Genomic DNA, 24647 nt, shown 5'->3' on the forward strand with positions numbered 1-24647 from the left:
TGGTTAGAATAATAAATCCAACAATTTTTTTTTTATTTGGAGACCCTCCCTAAGATAAAAATAGAGTTGAAAAATAACAAAAAAAAAATTGTGCCGTTTTGGATATACTTGATTTGGTTTTGGTTTTGTGAATGGTTGATCTTTGAATATGTTTTTTTATTATTTAAAATTTTAATTTGGATGTTTTTCAAAACGTATATGCATTTTTTTTATTCATTTAGGAAATCATATTAGGTTAGGTGCGACTTTTATGTTGATTTCTTACAGAATATAGGCTACGTATTTAATAATTTTATCATTATATACTAGTAGTTAAATTTAGGCATGAAAGCCAGTGGACGGTAGTTGGTTTTATCAAAACATACTAACCACATGCCATGTAGGATTTATATATATAACATGTATATATGCTCTCTCTATATATATATATATATATATATCACAGTTTACAGATGTATTTAGGTTAAAAGGAAACATATTATATGTATTTGGATTAATACAGTACGGATGGTTTGAGATTTATTTTGGATAATATTCATGGGATTAGAGTTTTAGATAATCTCCAATAATAATGTGTAATGAAACTGTACAAATCAACAAATAAATTAAAACTCCAATGTGTTTTGATTTGAAAATATACATAACACCAAATCCTGTCAATTTCTATGTTTTTTTAAAATATTTTCAGGTCCAAAATTATAGATACATCAATATGACAAGATATCTCTACTACATATTATTAATTATTCTTCAATTTTTATTTTATAAACAAGTTGCGTGCTGGATATTAAGCGGTCAACCTTATTATGGACTATAACAGTGTATAAAAAGGTCAAATTATATTCTCATTTTTCATATAAATTAGGAGTCACGGACCAAAATGAGGATAAGATAAACTTATATTAGAGGCTATAATATGTTCGGAGAATATTCCCTTTGTAGCATACTATAGTTACTATTTGATCAAAAGTTGAAGATAATATTAATTATAATTATTATTAATCAATAATAACGTATTATTGACTTGAAATTCCACCTAAACTCAGCAGTTTCGATTAACTAAAAGCATATGGAGCCAAAAGAGAAGGTGCATTATTGGGAATAAAAACAAAACGTTAACAAAGCACCTACTCTACATTTTCATGTGATAACAAAACCCTGTAAAAATATTTTCTTAAAAGTGTATTTATTATTAGAATATACTATGCAAATTAATTGAAAATAATGGTATATATTATAATCGATGATCAAATGTTCTATAGATTTTTAATGCATAATCCGCTCTTTCTTGAGTTTTAAAAATTAAGCCCTTTTAATGACTCGAGCTCAAAATGAAATGCTATCGTTTTCCTTCGGCTTGAAGCCTCTGTCTCTTTCGGAAGTTTCTCGGCATTTTGGAAATTTAAGCACTAGTCAGAATCATGCAAGATACCACCTTAATTAGTATCTTTAATTGCCTTTGGGTTGCAATTTTTTTTTTTACAGATTTTATATAATTTTTGTACTTTGTTCTTCCACCGATATTATATGCATTATAAAAAGAATGTTCCATACTATTTTTTTACAAAATAATAATTAAGAGAGAGTTTCACGACGTTAAAGATTAAAAAGGATATATATAAAAGAATTCCCAAACTATTGAGTTAATCATTGTTGACCCGGAAGCTGTTAGCATTAAGGTAAATGCTGATATAGAGGCCTAACATAGTCAACCATTTCGAGTATAATCAATTCAATCGGAACTAATTTCAACCCTCTAATGAATGCATGATTACAATCCACATATCTTAATTGTGAAATTTAATTTGAGATAAAAATAAATAAATAAATACAAAGTACAACTATTTTTAGAAAATAGTTACATTTTGCAATAAAAATATAGTATAAACCAACCAAAACTAAATGGAAACCAAACCAAAAGATCATAAAAAAAAAGAGAATTGGTTATATTTTTTAATTCAACAGTCTAAACCCGAATAAAAAATTTGCTGAAATCCAAAATAACTAGTCTAATGGCTGGGCTTGGTCCTTTATATTTATTTTACATATACAAATAATAATGATGATAAAAAAAAATAAAAACACGTTTGGATTCCTCTCGTTCTTTACAAAGCGGTATATTTTGGTTATGGGCAAATGAAATCTCCAAGCAGAATTATTTGCAGATGGTAACAAATGTTACTTTTGGATGGAGGTAAGAGCGTGCAAAACCATCTAAACATTTGTTCATAAAATGCGAGCATTAGTCCTAAATTAGAATCATAAAGCAATCATTAAATTAAAGAGCTTTGAAGATACACAAGAACTAAAAGAGCCCTTTTCTTTAGCAAATCTCATTTGAAAAGGAAAAACAAAAACCCCACCCTCCACCAAAATTTCCATAAAAACTAGAGTTATTTGCCATCAAAACAAGGTTAAATATGGCTAAATGGCATATACTATTAAACTAATTAACCCAAAGAAGATTAGATTTCCTCTATGTTACACAAGTCCTAGTGTGAGAGTTTTGCAACCCATGAGAAAAAGAGAAGCCAACAAAAACTCAAATCAAAGGAACATGTCATATAGTTTCCATTGCCAACACAAGATGGTCCCATACAAAAGGCTCAATTCAGATGCATTACCAAATTAAGAAACTGAAAGAAAATATTACCTCTCAGAGAAAGTCTTGTTTTCTGCTGCTAAAACACCTTCTGCTCGGGATTTTCCGCTACTCCGGTCACACGGGCAACCACCAATCGGTGCATACAACAGTTACATGTACTTCTGAAATCGAGTCCTCGATAAGAGTAATTGCAAACTGCAATGAGATTGGTGTACCGGTTCTTAAAATCTAACAAGAGAAGCTTTATATCGGTTTCTCCCTCCACTAATCATAACCAGTGTCTCTCCGGTCACTGCCCCTTTGCCGTTGGTAAAAACTTTCTCCACCGTGCCTTTGATGGCTGTGCCCTCTCTCCCTGTATCTTGGACCTGCTGTCTGAGAACTCTCTTTCGCTTTTTCTACATTACCAACAGGCTGGTACTCGTAACGGGTATTCTGCCTCTGTGTATCCCTGCTTGACTGTGGCCTCTGGTGGTGTGAATCATCTTCCACCGATGAACCCCAATCTCCTCGGGAGTCATGACCCCTTCCGTAATATCGGCCCTGTCCCTTGTTCTTGTGGAACCCTGAATTCGAGTTTTGCTCTACTCGAACCTCCTTTTTTGAGGATGCTTGGTTTTGAGACTGAACATGTCTATCAGGACTTGTTGTCCTCTGTTCTCCAGCGAACCCTTGATGTTCATCACTGGGCATGTCCTTGTTAGTTCTATCAGTTTCAGCACTAATACTTTCGGGACTACCGTTCTTACCTACTCCTTGATTAGAGGCAACAGGTGCATGTGTCTTTGGTTGCCAATGAGAAGCCGAACGATCCCCAAGGCCATGATTGTCTTTCGAAGCACCACGCGAATCTGATTGACATACATTAGATCCCAACTGTTGCACATAACCTTTATTAAAATCTCGGGTATTGGATTTTTTGTGGTCACCATAGTTACTTCCTCCACCCTTGTTGCCTCTGAGAGTTTGTGCCGTCATTTCATCTTTTCCAACAGCAGATTGAAGAGCAGTCGTCCCAGAGTTCTGAGTTTCGGGAATCATACTCCACCCATCGTTCCATTCATCATCATGAGATGCCGGTTGCTCTCTGATAAAGCCTACATCACTTTTATCCGATTGGTGATGCTGATGATAATTCATTGTTCTCCGGTTTACAAAGTGCCCGTTTTCTAAAGCATTAGTAGACTCAACAGGTCCCCGCTGACGCCATGATCCATGTCCTCTACCTTGCTTGTTCATCCGACCATTCCCATGCCTTGACTTTTCAGACCCAGATTTCTCTGCAGTTGAACCATAAAGGTGAAGTGTTTCAGTACCTTCAGAACCGCTATTTTTTTCCTGGGCATTTTCTGGCATTGCTGGAGCAATTACTTCCTTTTTACTGACATTTTGCCCAGCCATCTCTTTTGCTATGGGCTTTGGTACATATCTCTCCAACTCCACTCTCTTGCTTTTAGAATTAATCTGCGCTTGATGCCCAATACTTGCAGAGGCAACAGATTCAGCGGCAGCTTTATAGCTTGCTTCATCTGGGATATCAGCTTTTGGCTGTGTACGCACAGGTGCCCAGATAACAGCATCAGTGCCTTGAAACTTCTCAGCAGGCTTATTGCCCTGTGAACCTCTTTGAGGCCTACGTGAATGCTGAGATTTCCAGTGGCTCTTAGCTCTGCCTTGGGCCTCTTCCTTAACCGAGGAAGTGATTTTCTCAGCAGAGTCACCCAATTCCTTCGAATCCATGTGAGATGGAATTGAGTCAGATGGCAACTCAGTTTCAGCAGCCTTATCCTTACCAGTCTCAATTGATTTGCCTCCAGATTCTGTTTCTTTTGTCACATGTCCGGAAGTATTCTCCGTTGTTGTCTCCTCAACCTTATGCTTTTTCTTACCGTTCCTATTATTTTTTCTTTTTGTATAGGTTGACTCAGTTGTCATGCTCGATGCTGCACTACTTACCTCAATTGAGATTGTTACCTCTGGCACAGCACATGTTCTAGTCTCTCCAGTTGATCCCTCACAAATTTCACCCCCAATGGTGGTCTTTGCCTCGCGGGATTGTTGCACAACATGGCCCGAGACCAAATTTGACCTTGATGGCAACACTGCTGTTGAAAGAGACCCAGGATCTTCAGTTGTACCATAATCAGCTTCCAGGCTTTTACCTGAATCCTCAACTATTTGGGTACGCCTATTCAACTCTTCTAATTTTGCACGAGCCTTTTCCTGCTGGACTCTCTCTCATTCTTCACCAGAGGAACAGGCCCAGGCTTTTGGTTGGAGTCATAATTCAAAGAGACACCCACATGGACTTTTGCAAATCGTTCTGTGCTTGTAGCTGATATTGCACTGGAGGAGACTGGAATAGCAGCATTCTTCCGCCAACCATCACTGTCTTTGTTCATCACTCTTCCTTCGCTCTGATAATCAGCTCTGCTATGAGTCCCGAGAGTAGATCTCCTGTGAATACAAACATCAAATTTTCCTAGCATAAAGCACAGCAGAAACCACCAAAATACTACTGATACATCACAACTGACCTGGACATGGCTGCTTCTTCAGTGTTCCTAACTGCAGCTTGACCACCCCTTTCATAGGAGTCTCGGCTTTTGTTATCATGTACATGAATAATCCGAGGATTTCTTGTCGGAATTTTATTTACAGAGTTCTCAGAGTTTATTGTTTGTGATTTTCTTCCTTGCTCGTCTGTACTGGATCCAGATGAAGCATTTTGCCTACCATCAGTAGTCCTAGTTTTTGCATTTAAGCCCTCTATTTTCTGAAACAAACTGGGGTCTCCAGGGGCAGCATTTTGTTCATTACTTGATTGAATATCGCCACATGCCTCAAACTTTACTTGTTGCGCAAGTAACTTTGGTTTGGCAGTTTCTGAAGAACCGCCATCCCAGGTTTCAGAAGAAGCCTCTGAACTGACAAGTATTCTTCTTGACTCCATGTGTCTTTCGTTTCTGACTTCTGTTTTCCTGTCATTGTTTGAAGACGGCCTCTGTTTAACTACTTTCTCAGAATCTGGTGCCCTATTTGTTAAAGATTCTTCCCTCTTTGCTTCATCTTTCCCAAACCGCCCCTCCTGAGGCTTCAAAAGAACCTTGTATGGTCCTTGTATTTCTTTGGAATGGCCGGGTTCGAAATTTTCTGAACTCAATGACCTGCCAGCTGGATCATATCCACCTTGACCGGAGTGCTTGTTATAACCATAGGGACCAGGTGGCATCCCCACGAAAGGCATATCTCGGTTGTTGGGATTACAGTAGCCCATTGGAGGACCATAGTAGCCTTCATAGGGTACAGGACCAGGATAAATCCCAGGCCTAATCGGCATCCCTGGGCGAACATAAGAATCTGGCATCGGAGGTCTGTACATATCCACATTCATAGGGTGGTTGACCCTGGGACCAGCACCATGTCCAGGGGCAGGCGAGACTTGAGGATAATATGAAAATGGGTCCATGGGAAAGCCCCCAGGACCAACTGGGGGTCGATACGGCGGGGGGCTCCCTCTGTACCAAACACCACCTGGATGATTATTTATTGGAGGGCCACGCCAACCATCAAAGTGATGAGGAGGAAGAAAATTAGCATTAGTATAAGGTCGTGGACCAGGAGGATCCATTTGCCTTTCCTCTAAGCCATGCCTGGGTCCCTCTTCACCACATGGTTGATGATCTCTTCTCCACGTATTGACTTTTCCACCCCTTACATTAGCATCTGCAGGAAAGCCATCCGTAAAAAGGATATGATCTGGTATAATGTGCATATAGAACATGCTAACAAAATGTGGATGAGAATGCAGCAACATGATCCCTCAGAAGCTTGCAGACAAACATGGACAAAGGACTAAGCCCCTCTCAGGAAAGTAATTTTTAGGAGTATTAACTATCAAACTAGAATGCACAGACCTGCATGGCTTCTGATGAGAAAAGAGAAAGAAGTTTGAGAGCAAGAACCTTCAATGGAATTTATACTCCATTCTTCTGCAACTGCTGATCTTCCAGATGATGATCCAGGACGAACATGAGGACCATGATCTGTGAATAAATGGTTTGCAAGTACTATGTCTGATGAGTCAAATCTACTTATCAAAATACAGTCCATCACATCCACAGTATTTAATCAATGTGATCCAAAGAGCCTAAAGAGACATATGTTACGCATAAGTTAAACCGGAAAAGTATGCAACCAACCCCATGCCAGAAACACTATCCCCGAATGTTTAATTTGTTTTAGCATTCATGTCTCTCTCCTACAGAAAAATCTTTCTGGATTCTCCACTCCCTTCGATACTGGTTTTAAAAGGACACAGAATAAACCCAAAATAGTGATGCATTTATAAGAAATAACTCCTAGTTAATATTACAAAAACAAAATGAACATGTCAATACTCCCACAGGCATTCCTAGAGAGAATTTAGACTAAATTCGAGTAGGAAGATCAAGCCACATTGAGAAGGCTAACTCAAGCTAAAAACAGCAACATTTTCAGGCAACTGTAAAAGTGAATGAGATGTTAACAAAGTTCACACAGAGCAAGAAGATGGGAGAAATGATGGAAAATGCTGGTGCCTGGTGATACTCTCTTGAATCTTGATGGCATTGACAAGAAGTAGAAACAACCCAAATTCAAAAGGAAGCAGTATGCATGAGTGCAACAACAATTTTGACTGTAAAACGCATTATACCTTGTGGCTCTGCACTCTTTCCCTGTACTTGCTTTCTCAGTGCCAAGTGAAGGAAAATCTCCAGAAACCAAAGAAAACCCATCATTCTTTGTTGGACCTGCTCCCTGCGGAAAAAGAGAAAATAGTCAAAAGCAACGAAGGATGGATTTCGAACATAAAAAGGACAAAAAAGGTAATCGAAAGGGTATCGATAAACACAGTTGCTATTCAATACTTCTGAAGCGAAATCACAGCGACTAGGTTGTGTTTCACAAAATCATATTGCAGATTTTAAATATTTTAGTTTTAAAGAATTATGAATCTCAAACTGTTCGAGTCAAACATCAAACTTTCCGCCAAATATAGCACATAAAAATAGTTTCTTTGGGTCATTTTGAACACAAATATCCTGTAAAACCCTGAAAAAATGTGCATTAAATTTTTCGCCAATCATAACCCGATTCCAACATCACTCATTCAAGCTCATGCAACCCTGTAAGTTGTCGAGATGCTCTTACACATTAAACAATATTAACTCAACCAGAAAATAATAACTTGCATATCTGACAAACACAGCACCCTGAATATGTTTCCTCAACAACCACAAATGAAACATCCTGCGGGTGAAATTCTATTCGGATCAACTGTCTCACAAACATAAGGACTTATTGTAACTTCCCAGCTACTAATCGGAAGGAATATGAAATACTAATCACATAACTCTTAATAAACAAAGTAGTAATACCAAAGAGGATAATGTTGATGCTAGGCAGAGTTGACAAACATAGGCACTTATGTAAAGTTAACGAGAACCTTACCAACTTCTCTGCTTCATGTTGGCTCCAAACAGAAGAATTCTCTGGCGCAGTTTCAGCAAAACGGGATAACGGGGAACTACCAGGTCTAGTCTCTGCACTGCGTGGACGAGATGGTGCAAGTGACGCCTGATTGGATGGTAACATACCAGACGCTGATGAAGGCCGAGAGTTTGAATTCCATGCATTAGCAGAAGATTCATGCGCTTTATCGCTACCAGCAGTTGATGGCCGAGTGCCAGTTCCACCAGAAGAAGGACGATTACTGAGATAGCTTGGAGAACCAACACTGTTTTCAGTCCGCGGTGACAATGATGATGAACCCCATGCATTCAGAGATGATTTGGTGCCCCAACTAAGGGTTCCCCTAATTACACATTTGAAAGAGAAAATTAAAATAAACTACAGGATTTCAGGGATAAAAAATGGAGAAGTGGTATCTAGATAAAGAGAGGTGTAGAAACTTACTTGGGCACAATTTCCACATTAGGGTCAAGACCCTGATTTTCTAACCTAAAATGCCAAAAAGAAGTGAGTGGGACTAAATTAACAGATGGACATATCAACACTAATAAAATAAAACGAATATAACGTTGCCAAGCATTCATTAAATACCTTTGGCTCGGTAAGTTGATGGGTTTTGGGACTGCAACCTTTCCTAATATTGTCATGCCACTTCGTCTTGCAGTACCCCATCTGCTGATGATTGGATCCAACAAATGTAATGCTTGTCAATAAAGCCACGTTCAGCGACCACAAAAACAGAATAGACAATTCTTGCAAAGAATAAGTTAGCAAAGGGTAAAATAAACAGCAAAATACTTTAATAATAAGGCAATGGAAACAATTAAATATAAAAGAATTATTGAAGGGCGGCTTTCATAGCAAGCTGGGTTAATAAAGTTCTACATGTACTTTACTGTTATTCTCCTTTGCTAAACTAGCTTGTACTGTTACAGTGTTCTAGCACAGAAGAAAATGAAACTATAGGTCCCAATTTCTACTTGGATTCTTGTTAAGATCATGCCTGGGTAACCATCAACCCAACAGGCTTACTCAAAGAAAGCAAATTTGTGGCCCATAAAACAGACTTTCTAGCAGTCATTGTATCCTATAGATATAGCATAGATCTGCATATAATGATTCTATGGTTCAGAAGTAAGCATGCTATGGCCATGTCGGAAACTTGGATGCATAACCGAGAAAAGATATATAAAAAGTACTCCAGACAACTACAAAACCTTGTCTAAAAGATAACGCTACTGTCATTTGATAAAAAAACAGCTAAAACACTAAAAACATAGCAAATTTAATAACAAAACAAAGGTTAGATTTATAGTTACAATTACATAAACGTACCTTCGATCTCCTGTTGTGTTTGAGATCATTATTCAGCAGCTACTGCACAACCATCCAACTAAACCTCAACCTGTAAAAAAGGCGTAACAAATCGCATCCCTTATCAAAAAGCCAAGCTAAAAACACCCAAATCCAAAGAGTAGGGGAACTGGACAGCTAATACAATTTTCCTGGCAAAGAACTCCAACTCGAATTATAATCAAACATAAACTATTAATTCCGTGCCCAATAAACTATAAGCATAAGAAGATTAGCAAACCCAAGCTCAGTAAATACAAATCACTCACCTGAAAATGTTTCCATAAAGAATTGCTTCAAAAAAACGATAGAATCAAGCAATTACGTTACCAACGACCTAAATGCATACGGAAAGCCATGCATATGGAGTCCTACAGCTAATATTGAAGATAAATGAGAGAACGTTTTAGAACCAGATTATGTATTTCCTATGAATCCAAGGACTTTGACGAATCCCATATATACATAGTATTCACCAGCATCAATTATGCCCCAAAAAATACCCAATCGCTTCAAGGGGCATCACGAACATTCACTTTATGAATCTACAATCCTCATTGTACCTCGTGATCCAACAAAAACAAACCCAAATCGGAAGCGAAAACGAGAGGAATAGAGAGACACCACTTGCCTTCGATCAATCCCCTTCGACAATCCTCCTCGTAAACCCTAGATACTATGTAACAACCGAAAAGAGATCAAAAGAACGACGTGGAAGCAGAGAAGCAGATCGGATTGTTCTCTGGGTGATCGATTGAAACGAACAAGGAGAGTTATTGGGAATATGAGGGATCTGCGAAGAAGAACGAATCGAAGACAAATGGTTTCTCGTTCAACGAATTTTTTTTTTTTAATCGAAAGAGAGAGAAGAGAAGCCGAACGGTTCACTGAGCTTTTTCTTAATTTGTTTTTCAAATGGGTAAAAATGGAACAAATCCATCTCCAATGGCATTTTTGCCGTATGGTATATTAGACGTTATTAACTCGCGTCCTTTTACTCACCGCAGTAGAATACTATTAATCTTTATATTTAAAATAAATTTGTTACGAAATGTTTTAAACTACATTATCTAATATAAATGTAAAAAATAGATTTTGTAGGAAACTAAATATTTATCCATTGGATGTGAATATAACTCAATTAAAAATATGATAGAAAAACCAAATGAAAAATATTTATAATTGAACATTTTGAATGTAAATTAACTTGAAACGCAATTCGAAATTTTATGATTTATTAATTCTTTGTAATATTTTATTAAACATAAGAATTGATGATAGAAAAACAGCAAACAAAATTCTACTTAAGATCTAATTAGTCCGTGGAAAAAAGGTCGTATTCTCGGTTTGTGTGTCAAATACAAATCAGATTTAATTACATGATATGAATTTTTTAAAACCGAAAATTTAAATAAAAATAATTAAATTTAAAATAAACCGAAATATTAATTATTCACCGCTTATATTGATATGGAATTGAGTTGGATCAACTCTTCAACAAAATTAGACAAAAACAATAAAAATTGGATTTACAAAAGATTAAGAATAAAAACAACATGCATAGTTCTACGTAATATCCAATGTGGTCCATTAGTCACCAACTAGATCTTGAGATTATGTCTAAGAACCGATTTCAAATACCTAATAGGATTTTTAGAAAATTATTCAATATATTTTGAAATATTATAAATAAGCAAATAATAATAATAATAGGATTAGGCTGGGAACATTTTATTTGATTCTACAAAAAAATTGTACCAAACTAGATTATTAATGGGCGATATAGTTATTAGACATTGTGACTTTTGTTTCTACGTACAATACACGTATATACACACACGTATACAATACATACATACGTACGTACATACCCACATTATATCACCTCAGGCTACAGCAACTCCGCTGAATTTGCAGGCGCCAAGTTCGTCTGCAACAACGTCAACCCAAACCTCGTTCTTCCGACCGATCAATCGAAACGGGGAATCGTACTGCGCTATGGAGTAAGCGAAATCGCCTTCATCCGAAGTACAGTTTGCCCACAGAGATTTTCTCAGGCTTATCCCGAGCTTCTCCGCTTCTCTCACGATTCTGTCGTCTCTTGCAAACCCTGCAAACTTTCTTACGGCCACATAGTGTGAGTCCCACTTGTAGGGTTTCAGGTGAAGCTCGGCTAAAGGCACCGGTGGATCAGCTTGGAACTTTGCCGGCAGGTAGAACAAGACCTTATAGGCTGACGAATGAAGCGGTCCGGCCTCGGGAACAATGCTTGTCAATACCGGCGATGTCATCGGGATCCTTGAGAAGTTCAGGTTTGCTCCTTGGATATATTGAAACAAACTGTGAAGAGAGATCATCATATGAACAGTGTTATTATATGCTTGCCCATGTTCTTCAAGCAAAACAGAGAAAGAAGATAAATGCAGCAAAAAAGCATTGGGAAAGGTTTCCAAACAAACATTGATCTGGTTCATATGGTGCTTGATATTTCCAAGCCTATAACTTTACATCTATTCATGAATTTGGTGTACCGAGTATAAGCGAAAGCTGAAAACTAGAAATGGGTCGGGATACATGCCAAGTTCTACCAGTCATCCAAATTCTCCGTTCGTTACGTACAAATTAACTAATAATAACTCCGGTTAGAAATCAAATCAAATAGAAAGCTTCCACTCCGACGGCATGGCCAGGGAAACCATGCACAGGGTGACTAACACCAGAGTTAAATGGATGGTTCAGCGCCGCAGTAAAATATACAACAGTACCTAGTTATTGAAGCTTTTTAGCTCAATTTTCACATAAATAAACGGTTTGCCGCAATAGATATTTCGGAATGACTAATGCCATGCGATGAGCAGGAAGAAAAACCCCGACTTTTCGATCCTAGCTATGAAAAACATTAGTTAAGATGACCTCGAGAATCATTACCAAGACCGAAGTATCAATCAAGATTCAAGAGAGTTCTTCGATCCCAAAAGATTGTTTTTCATGTGCACAAAAGGAAGACACCGAATACAATGCAGTAACAGTGACGGTAACGGCACTAGAGGGGCAGGAACGAAATTCTCAATGCAGTAGAAAAGGGTGAATGAATTGCCATATGATTCTCAGCAATTACACAATCAATGTCTACATTAGTTAAGAATGTTTTGTATCTCTTTTTGCTTCACAGTGACAGAATGAATGAATTGGCATATGATTAGTCGTTTGTTAGACAATCAATCTCTCATTCCAAAGAGACAATTTCAGTCCCAATTCCCAAATCAACAGAACGGATGAAGTTCCAAGAAACGAAACAATCCGAATCGAAATACGACCATGCTTCGTCCTACATCCCAACCAAAAAAACGAATACGATAACTTAGCAGTACACAAATGTCTACTCCGATATTAGATTCCTCAGATTAACAAATAAACCTCAAAATCAGCAAACCCATAAGACATGCAATCCAAACCGAAATCGAACAATACAAAAACAAGAGAGAACGTGCGAGAAAATTACCGATGAAAGCCAAACAGAGTTGCTTTCTGAAAGGAGAGATCACAGACGGTGATCGACATCCAGACGGAATCTCTATAGAGCCTGATCTCGAAGTCCGATTCCGTATGTACAACCTCGTACTGCGGTGTCTCCGTCGCTTCGCCGTGACGTGCAACACAGAGGAACATCGCTACTACGATGCTCCAGGCGACCCAAATCCATGGCTTCTGCATTTTCTTGAGCACCCTCTCTCTCTCCCCTTCTTCCTCCTCTTCGGGGGCCTTTGTCACTGATGCGAAGTAAGCGAGTTTTGACCTTCTAAACGATGTCGTTTCGCCTCTCAAGGCCCACGATTTCAGGCCCAATAAAAAGCTAAAGCCCACCTGTATATAAGCTCATAGTCAAGATTTGAATTTGATTTGGTTTTTGTTGGAAATCTAAATATTCTGAAACCCAAGTTAAAACACAACTGGATCAAATCCAACTACAATAGGTCATAGGAGTGGTAATTTTTATCATGTTAAATATAATTGAAATTATCGTATATATTTTTGAAAAATACAATTTTCGTATATTTATTAATTGAATTGATAATTTTATATAAAAACTTGGTAAACTGTATTCGCGATTTTTTATATTTGAAAATTTCATATCAGCAATTTTATTTTTTTACAAAAAAATAGTGCATAACAAAATTTTGTGTTAGGTCCTTTTTTTACCGAAAGTTTGTATATTTAAAATTTTTAATAAAAAATTTATCTTTTTGTCTAGTTTTTTACAGCAAAAGATTATATTATTCATAATTTTAATATATTATCATTGATATAGTTTTATATTACAAATATTTGAAACTATTAAACCGTATTTGAGTTAATCAATTTATTTGACGAGGGGTAGATTCTAAAAATTTCAAAAAAAAAAACACAAATGTTTTCCCTCTGATGAAAGTGATCATAATTATAATAGTTATATTTTTTTAAAAAAATCAGGATTAGAGTGTTGTGTTTGTGAGTAGAGTGTCGGGATGGTGACTGCTGCTAGTGAGAAGAACTTCTGTTTCAAGAGGAAGGTTCTAGTACAATTGCAATTAAATGAACCGAGAAGGAAATCTGCCGTTGAACCGGAGGATAAAACTAAACCGAGGGATTCAGTGAAACAGAGCGTTTCAGGGGCGAGGGAGGGCAAAGAAGTCTTTTCGAAAGGGAAGTCGGATAAGTTTGTCGGTCGAGTTTCTTCGCCGTTATCTATGCATTTTCGGTTGCAGAGTCATTTTCTTCCGTTAACACACGAGTTGCGTGAGTGAACTCGGAATCTTGTAAACAAAAGCATAGTGAATTGCCAAGTTTTGTCTCGCGAAATATAAAATAATGTTTATTTGGTCAATCAAGTTATATATAAGAAGGTGTACACAAAATCTTTGTTACGCCCCTGAGGTTTAAGTTGGGGAGATGAATATAATTCCAATCACATGACTTGTGTATGATTCCGATATTAATTCGGATCTCGATTCATTATACCTGATTATAAAAAAAAAAGAAGTTATATATAAAGATGAAATAGATAAAATAAAAAACATAGCAAATAAAAATAAAATTGATATTCTTTTTTCCACCCAATGACATAGTCTTTGTTACGTCCCTGAAGTTTAAGTTTGGGAGATGAATATAATTCCAATCACATGACTTGTGTATGATTCGGATCTCGATTCATTATACCCGATTATAAAAAAAAGAAGAAGTTATATATAAAGATGAAATAGACAAAATAAAAAACATAGCAAATAAAAATAAAATTGATATTCTTTTTTCCACCCAATGACATAGCAATTCTATAAGGTAAAAAAAAATCCAACAGTTATATATATAAAATTTCATTAACCTTAATGATTGCATGGCTAAGAGAATGTCAAAAAAGGTGGAGACCAAAATTAGGATTTGAGTGCTCTAACTACTTTGATTGCGGTTTTGAGCTTTAAGTACCACTTTGTAACCTTATGATAAAAATATATTTGAGATTTTCATGAGACTTTTGACCAACAGATATTTATAAAATGGAAAGCAGTTCTAAAGTTTATCAATTTAGAAATCATGAATAATTATTTATCGATAAAATAATTTGCATTTTTTAAATTAGTAGTTCTTGTATTCGAATTGTGATCAATATAATTTCGTAAAATTTATAAAATATATATATATATATATATATATATATAAATTAGAAGTATCTAACGAAAAAGCTCGGCTTTTTTTTTTTTGTCCTTAGCCTCTGGAAAAGAGAGTTACCGCACTCGCTGCGACAATGAAGATTCTTGGCGATCAAGCAAATAAAAAATGGCTCCCGCCCTTTTTTTGGCTCGTGCCTTTTTCTGTAACAAACACTACACTGATGAGTGGATAATCACGTAATATCCACGTGGCAGGTATATACACTAGTGTTATTTCACTCCAAGTCGCGCGAATTATGGTATTAATTAAATATTTTTAAAAGTAGGTATAAAAATTCAGAACTCTAATTGATATTTTATGTCAAATGATAATTAAAATTTAGTAATTTACTATACTGTAAATAAGATTTTTTTTTTATTTTTCATAAAATATTGAGTGTTGAGTGAAATATGTCATCTTATGTAATAATTACACAAATTTCATATATTTTTAAAATTTTCGAAGAATTTTTAACTTTATCAATAAATTACTAATTAAATAGTTACATTATCTACATTTCTTGTTTTATATTTTTATACCATTATTTTCCTAATTGAAGATAATTTGGTTCATATATTCTTATTTGATTTTCTATTGATATAACAATATATTAATCATTAAACATAATTCGATTAGTCATTTTATTTCTATATTTTTACTTCAAAAAGTGGCGCTTGGCGAAGACTTGGAAACGACCCTTCTCTATTATATATATATATATATATAATGATTTGATTTTCCATTATATCGTTTTCTATATATATCGGATCAAATCATTCATTGAATGTATTAAGAAAGGTGGTAATGTAAGAAAAAATAGAGAAAAATCAATGAAAAAAAGAAGTTAAGATATGTAATGAAAATATAGAAAGATTAAATCTGAATTTAGGAGCATACCAAAGCAAGGTCGTTCATACAATAAAATATTCCCACAAGTTTTTCATCTGTCAAAAGTTTCTACACATAGATATAAAAATAAATTTATAACAAATTTTTGGGAAATATAAATGTATATCGTATTCTTTCCAATCTTTCTATATAGTAGGCAACCCGAGCATTTATATTATTTTATGAAAAATAATGAACTTTTTTTTTTAACATAATAGAGAAACAAGGAGCACATGTTGTCCATTATACCAAAGGCTTAAAGAAAGCAAAGATGGGGACAGATGATCTTTTCTCCATCTTGACCGCCCAAAGTTGGAACCAAATATGTGAGTGGCTTATTTATCAAACAATCCTTTTTTTTATTTTGGTAGGCCATATGTATATGTATCACACATGAGTGCTATACAATAGACATGCCCCATTCTCGAGCATCTTATTCGACCCTAAGGTGAATATCAAATATTCGAACGATGTGAAATTACTTTCTAATAAAGATATTCGAATTTGAAAAATATTTCTAAAATTACAGTGATGCATCAAAAACTTTCATTTTAAATGGACCCAACATTTATACAATGATCTTTTTTTTTCGATCGTTTTGGCCCCTAAATTGTACACACTTCTACTTTTTTTCCAATGCTTATAGGCGTCGGTCAGTTGACTCAGTTCAGTCTCCAAAGGAGAAAACAATAATAAAAACTAATTGGCAGACATTGTCACCAGTGGCAAATGATATATAATTTCTTATGTTGAAAATCTCAATATAACTACAAGAACCAAAAAAAAGAAGTATCCATATTATTATTATTATAGAAAATCGAATAAAAATACCTACATTAACTTTTACAAAAATCCCAAATAAATATTTGAACTTTTCAAAACTTCTACATAAAAACTCAAACTTTTAAAAATTTACCAAATAAAACCAAAATTTATTAACGGCGTTTTACTTATAACGAAATTCATTGATAATTGATGACTTAGTCGTCTGCGAATATTGTTTTATTTAGTAAATTTTTAAAAATTTGGGTATTTATGTGAAAGTTTTGAAAAATCTAGATATTTATTTAAAAATTTTATAGTTCAGATATTTATTTAATTTTTTTTATAAAAGTTCAGGTGTTTATATACGATTTTTTTTTTAATATTATTATCATCATGGTGCACGTTGCTTGGGTCTTGGCTATGCATCTTTATCCTAAATTCTTAATTTTTTAACACGTAGATAAATTATATATGTATATATAATGATGAGATTTTCTAGACAACTAACCGATTTTTTTTTTTTGTAATAGTCTATTCGAGTATTTTGAATCAAGATCGAGATTAATCTGAACTTGAGTAGGATAAATATTTTACGTTTCGTTTTATTGAAAATCAACCATGTGATTTGGAATTGACCGATTTTTTTATTTTATTTAATCCATCTTATATGTAAAATCACATTAGATATAGTCCAAAAACTGATTTACCAATAAATTAAAGGGTTGAATTACATGCACGTAGATTATAATAAGATCCAATCGCTTCAACTTGATTTACAGGTTTTCAAATAATAATTTGAATTTAAACACAAGAAAGATTGTAAATACGATATAATTTGATGATTAATCTTCGTCTAACATTGGACTGATTTTTCACAAAGACAAGTTTGAGATAGTCATTTAAGCTAAGGATATAATAACGGATTGGATATAATTTTTGTTAAAACTAATTAATTCAATCTGAAAATACAGTAATTGAACATTTTAAAAAATAAAAAAAAATAAAAGTATTTTTTAATGAAAATAAAATTTAATATAAAAATCTAAAAATACTCTTTTGTTTCAAAAACTTGAAAACCATCAAAAAGGAAAATAACCAAAACAAAATCCAATATATCCACCCGTACCATCTTTACAAAATTTTACCCAATTTTCGTACTTTTTAAAACATGATTGATATATATATATATATATATATATATATATATTTGATATATATATATATATATACACACACACACAAACCATTTCATCTTCTTATTAACATCTCCTAATTTAGTTGAATAAACGTGTGTTGTTTTAAGAAAATAAAAGACATTTTACCTGTCGGTGGTCCAAGAGAACCCAAACTCATGGCTTCACCACACCCAGTCCTGCTTCTCGAGTTTCTTATTGTATCAGACACATGCTTTTACTTCAAAAGTTTAGCACATAATTTACATCGATCGATTTATAAATTATTTTTTACACTTTATCGGTAAATCAACTGCATACATACATTTTTTTTTTTGGTAAAATGTGATTGAAGTACATACATATTGTATACATATATATATGTGTGTGTGTATAATGTTTTCATCTTGAGAAGAGGAACACTTAGTTTGATCCATACTTGTAATAAATTTATTCTATATTTACCTACTATTTATATTGTTTTTTTTATCTGTTGATTTTTATAAATGTAACCAAAAATCCGAAATTGTCTTGGTTATATCTATATACAGACTTATCATTATGCGTATGGAATAGAAAAAAAAAATGAATAATATCATAAGGCCTATGAGAATAATTAATGGACCTAAGATACGCATATATCTTGGTAATAAGATATTACTTGTATACTTTATAAAAAAAAGATATTAATTGTATAGTAGTAATGCAAATAAATGGTGATTAATGAATTCAAATTGACACATTAAAATAGGGTTTAGTAAGCATGGGGTTATGGGTGAAAACGTGGAAAAAGGCAAGTGTGACTCTCTCTCTCTCTCTCTCTCTCTCTCTCTCTCTCTCTCTCTGTGTGGAAAGCTTCCATCTCTGTCAGAATCACAACCCCAAAGCCACCCACCCCTTTAATCTCTTCAATAAAGGGAAAAAAAATTGAAAAAAAAAAAAAAGCTAAGAGAGAAAAAAAAAACAAGAGAGAGAGAGTGAAACTTGAACTAACAAAGTTTTGTTTGCTTCCTCTCTGTTTTCTTCTGTCTCTTAGTCTTCACTCTTCACATTGGGATTAAACCCTTTTCTCATTCCTCTTCTTCTTCCTCTTCATATTCTTGTTCTTTACTTGTTCAGACCAAAAAATAAATAAATAAAAAAAGGAAACCAAGAATAGGAGACAAATACAAACTGTCCATTTCATTACAAAACAATCCATACATTTGCGATCTATGATGTCTTCTTCTTCTTCTTCTTCTTCTTCATCTAATGATATGATATTCAAAGTTGTTGGTTTTCTTCTTCTTCTCTCTCTTCAACCTCACGCGTTACTCGGCTCGGGTTTCGACCAGAAGAACCAAACTTTCAGACCCCATAGAGAGGTTCAGAAGCTCAGACGAATCGAAGCCTATCTCAAGAGAATCAACAAGCCTCCAATCAAAACCATCCACGTATACCTTCTTCTTCTTCACTCTGTCTTCATCGCTTTGTTTTTTTACTCTGTCTTTTAAGCTCTCTTGCCGACGACTGCAGAGCCCAGATGGAGATGTAATAGACTGCGTGTTTTCTCATCTGCAACCAGCTTTCGATCATCCTCAGCTAAAAGGGCAAAAACCACTGGTAGTTTCACGTTTTCTTCCTTAATCCATGTCATTTCCTCGTTGTATACATCGCACAACTGTTGAAAAAATGGGTATAACAATGGAGACAGGATCCACCGGAGAGGCCAAGAACAAGAAACAGAACAGAGGATGAGAGCTTCTATCAGCCATGGAGTTTGTCGGGTGAAACGTGCCCTGAAGGTTCGGTACCGATACGAAGAACAACAAAGACCGATGTCTTTAGGGCAAAATCACTCCGACGGTTTGGTCGGAAACTGAGAAAACCCATCAGAAGAGATTCCGCCGGCGGCGGCCACGAGGTTAGTTTCTTCAACCCTTCTGCTTCATATTAAAGAGATTATCAACTACTTTTTACTTTTATTTTCTTTATATCACAACCGTTTATATAAAACGACACAAGTATTGGTACGATGTAGATTTTCGGTTACCAAATTTATATATCTTATTTTGTATATATGTATACATTGAAATATTTTTACGTATATGGTCATTTACACTGGTGGTCCATATTTTTTTTAATGTAATTAAATCGATATAGTGAGTTTGGGGCCAATGAAATGACATGCAGCACGCGGTGGTGTTTGTGAACGGAGAGGAATACTACGGAGCAAAAGCGAGCATTAACGTGTGGACGCCACGTGTCACCGATGCTTACGAGTTCAGTTTGTCTCAGATTTGGGTCATCTCTGGTTCCTTTGGACACGACCTCAACACCATTGAAGCTGGATGGCAGGTCCGTACGCATATACACACAAAAAAAAAAACGTTTTTTTTTCTTACAATGTTGGGTATTCCAATTTTTGGTCTTTTAAATTCGGATTTAAAGGAATATCGATCCCATAAATCTCCATTACCCCCAACATAAATTGAATTAAATGATTTTAGTGTTATTCTCAATAGCTATGATGTTTGAAATTATATTCTTGGTCGGATTCCATATGGTATAATAAATCTTTAATAATTTCGATCAAATTGGAATCCATGGTTCTTAGTATCCTCCCTCAAGAGTTATGATGTTTAAAATTAAATTCTTTATCAATCTCGTACGAGAACGTAGAAAAATGTCATATAATAAATCTCTAATAATTTCAATAGAATTCGAATTAAATATTCTTAATTGTTATGTTTCATAATGTTTGAAATCAAACCTTAGTCCGGTTTCATTTACGGCAGTAGAAAAACTAACATACAAATCTCTAATAATTTCCATAGATTTCGAAACTAAATGTTTTTTGTATCGTTTTTTATGATGTTTGAAATTAAATATTTGGTCCGATTCCATATACGGGTGAAAAGAAAATCATATAAATCTGTAGTAATATCGGCATAATCCGAGTTAAGTGATAATCATTTTTCAGATATTCTATACCGCATGATTTTTTTACATATATGGATGTGGGGATCTCATATAATAGAGATAATTACCAAAGATAAAGAGAGAATGCATTGTAATGGCAGTGGGTCCAAAAATATAAATTTGGTTGGTGATTATGCGGCATTGAATGACTTTGCAGGTTAGTCCTGAGCTGTATGGTGATAATTACCCGAGATTCTTCACATATTGGACTGTAAGACCATTTCCATTTAATGTTTTTACAAATTTTATATTTCATTTTTTTATAAAATAAATAATAAAATTCTTGAAATTTTGCAGACGGATGCATACCAAACAACGGGTTGCTACAATTTACTGTGCTCAGGCTTTGTACAAACCAACAGCAAAATTGCAATCGGGGCTGCCATCTCTCCAAGGTCCTCCTATGATGGAAGCCAGTTCGACATCGGTTTAATGATTTGGAAGGTCGGTCTTTTATCATTAAATCATTCCCCTAATTCAATAATTAATGTCTACTTCAATAAAAAAAAAAAACAATAACGTTCTATACATTAAATATATTTAAAAAAGCACAAAAAATTAGGGGTATATACATTCATAAATCACAAATCCATTATATGTTATATATATATATATATATATATATAATTGAACCAAATCGAGAAACTACTATGTAAATCCCTACTTTAAGTGTCCAATCTAAAACGAAAATTCTTTTAAAAATATATTTTTGAAAATAACAAAACAAAAATTCCGTTAAAAATAAAATGATATAATTTTTAAAACAAAAAAAATCTAAATTTAAACATAACCAGAAACTACAATGTAAACCCCTACTTGAAATATACTGAATATTTGTTTTTTTTAGTGAATCAAAATGTGTAATCTCATCACAATATATATATATATATATATATGTATATATATATATATATATACACAGTTGCTTCAAACTTAAGATTTGATTTTAATAGTCGTAAAGTCTGGGGAGCACACCCACCAACACGTCTCACCTTTCCATGTACGCTGCTTCAATAGGACAGTTGATACGCTACGGCATGGTGTACTGTACGGTGGTTTGGGAAAATATTCTAATTAATCTCATTTATTAACTTTACTAAAACTTACTTTGGGAATATTTTCTCTTAACCAATCTTGTTTTGCGAAATATTATTATGCTTTAAGCAAAGATTCCGACACTTCTTTTCGAGTTTTTTTTTTAAATCGATTCTTAAAAAGAATAATATTTAATTGTTTTTTTTTCACTTTTCCAACTTTTCCACTTTATTTATTTTATTCCCCTCTATTTGCTTTTAGTAGAAGTTTTCTAAAAGTGAATGAATTGCATATCGTTATACATGGACTTCAAACATATAAATACATACTATTCGTATATATTTATATATATCTGTTGATATATGTATTAAAATGCTGATAATATTTATTTATATATTTGAAGTCCCTATATTGGGTTGAAGAAAAAAATTGTAACTCTAGGTTTCATAGAGTTATGATGCTATCATACAATTTGGGAAAATTGATTCTTTAAATAAGTGTTACATGTGTGTATATATACCATGTTTTCTAAACCCATGAAAAAGAGAAATTATAGAGATACGATCGGATATGTTTACAAATGTATAAAGATATAATGATAAATATTATATTTGTGTCTCTAAAATATAAATAAAACAAATCATACGGAATTTAATGTAACGCAGAGCTTGAAAAACAGCTATAGAGTTTAATATTATAGTGCCATCCTTAAGGGGATAAATTGAATTATAGGCGTATAGTTAATTAATAAAATTTAAGCATGAAAAACATTTGCCAATAAGTCGTGTGGTTTTCTTTCTTCTTTTAAATATTTTATAGAGATAGAAACAAACATCGAGTCATGTATTAAATGCCCTAAAAGTTACAACTATATTTTTATACGTTAAAATGAAATATTTGGTGGGTGCATTGAATGCAATATACGAAATTAATGGCGGAATTAAATATTTATGACGTGTATAGATTCTTTTGTAACTATCATGTCTTACATTGAGTTTACTCGTTAGGATCCAAAACATGGGCATTGGTGGCTTGAACTAGGGAATGGGCTACTAGTTGGCTATTGGCCTGGCTTCTTGTTCAGCCACTTGAGGAGCCACGCGAGTATGGTTCAGTTCGGGGGCGAAATCGTCAACAGCCGATCAAGCGGCGGGTCCCACAACACACGGCGACTCAGATGGGTAGCGGCCACTTCGCAGACGAAGGTTTCGCCAAAGCCGCGTACTTTAGGAGCCTACAAGTCGTCGATTGGGACAACAATCTGTTGGCTCTAAACAATCTCCATGTCTTGGCTGATCATCCTACTTGTTACGACATTAGACAAGGCAAGAACAATGTTTGGGGGACTTATTTTTACTACGGAGGTCCCGGCAGAAACCCTAGGTGTCCTTGATAATATATAATGTCTAACCACAAAGATATATATATATATATGTATGATGTGTTTGCGCATGGTTCCTCTCGCTCTCTGGTTTCTAGGGTTTTAGAGATTTTTGGGTGTTGGGTTATTTTCTATTTTTCAATTGCATTTTCCATTTGATATATATATTTTTTTAAACCGATTAGGGTTTGGTTCTTTCTTTTGTTGTTGTGTAATATTGGGCAGAATGAAGCATCTTGTGATGTATCCTTATACCAAAAATGAAGTAACTTTTTTTTTTCGAATTTATAAAAACTATATCCTTTCGATTTGTATATGAGATAGATACAGTTCGCATTTAATTTTTCACTTAATATAATCATTTCTAAAAAAATATTTGTTTTTAATTTGAATTCATTTGATTTAATGTTTGTAATCGAGAAGCCGCGAGGGGCAAGGGGCGAGCGAGCGACTGCACGTGCACGAGGAGTGAATCGTTTCTTTTCCCCCTCGAAGGGGTAAGAAAATTTCCCCCTAATGGTAAACTTAATTCTTAAGGTAAGAAATTTCAATTTAAATTCACGAGATTAATGTTTTGTCTCTTCTTTTTATCAAAAGTTGCCTTTTTTTGTTCGTCCCAAAGTCTGCATTAATGTTTCCCTTTTATTATGACTTCGAATGCAAAAGCCGAAGATGGATGGTTAAAAGCATTTAACTTTAACAAAAAAAAATCGTAATATTTTCCTCCCAAATTTTGTTTTTAGAAATTCCAAAACGAAAATGTTAATTCTCCAGAATTTTGGTTCGGTAAAAAAAAATCTACAGCTAATAGTACGAGCGGTTGATGGATACATTTACACTTAGTAGTTGGAAAGCCCGTCGATTTTGATGACTGTTTGATAAATACTTGTTATTATAATTAGATATTTTTATTGTAATTTATACTGATATCGCAAACTTTCAACGTGAAAGGTAATAAACTATAGCTGTTATCGAAACATTTAATATATTTGTAATCAATTGATGGAATAATTTCTATTGTATATTTCAGACATGTACATAACTGTTTTATATTTCATCCTACTGTTGACGTTGCCAAAATCAAAGTTTTTAGATCTAGGAATTTATTTATTTGATAAAAGATTCTCCGGCATTTAAGAAGCATCTAAGATTCCGTTCAAACCCATCTCCCAAGAACTTTAAAAAAAAAACTGCTATAATTAATCTACAAGTCAAAATTCAATGATACGAAACAATAAGTTTGTGCAGAACTAATTAAGATTAAGAGATTAAATTAATAGAAAGAGAT

At 34.3% G+C, this 24647-nt stretch overlaps 1 protein-coding gene and 2 pseudogenes across 1 annotated transcript; 1 reads left to right on the top strand and 2 right to left on the bottom strand.

Moving 5' to 3' along the window:
• Positions 1-2539: 2539 nt before the first annotated feature.
• Positions 2540-10366, bottom strand: LOC104799772 (annotated as a pseudogene).
• Positions 10367-11187: 821 nt separating this feature from the next.
• On the bottom strand, positions 11188-13224 carry LOC104799773 (heme-binding protein 2-like). Its single transcript, XM_010522413.1, has 2 exons — positions 12975-13224; positions 11188-11812 (listed from the first exon to the last, which is right to left on the bottom strand). Exons 1-2 carry the CDS (start codon positions 13184-13186, stop codon positions 11359-11361), a joined length of 666 nt encoding a protein of 221 aa, XP_010520715.1. The 5' UTR covers positions 13187-13224; the 3' UTR covers positions 11188-11358.
• Positions 13225-18923: 5699 nt separating this feature from the next.
• LOC104799774 lies at positions 18924-23605 on the top strand (annotated as a pseudogene).
• The last annotated feature ends 1042 nt before the right edge of the window (positions 23606-24647 follow it).

This window comes from Tarenaya hassleriana, unplaced genomic scaffold (assembly GCF_000463585.1).
Source record: "Tarenaya hassleriana unplaced genomic scaffold, ASM46358v1 Cleome604, whole genome shotgun sequence".
Taxonomy (NCBI): Eukaryota; Viridiplantae; Streptophyta; class Magnoliopsida; order Brassicales; family Cleomaceae; genus Tarenaya; species Tarenaya hassleriana.

What these genes read in the sequence shown, in the direction of transcription:
- LOC104799773 (XM_010522413.1), bottom strand. Translation starts at nt 13,186, where the DNA reads ATGCAGAAGCCATGGATTTGGGTCGCCTGGAGCATCGTAGTAGCGATG. An exon ending in ACTCTGTTTGGCTTTCATCG is followed by an intron (nt 11,813 to 12,974) that starts GTAATTTTCTCG and finishes CTCTCTTCACAG; the next exon opens with TTTGTTTCAATATATCCAAG.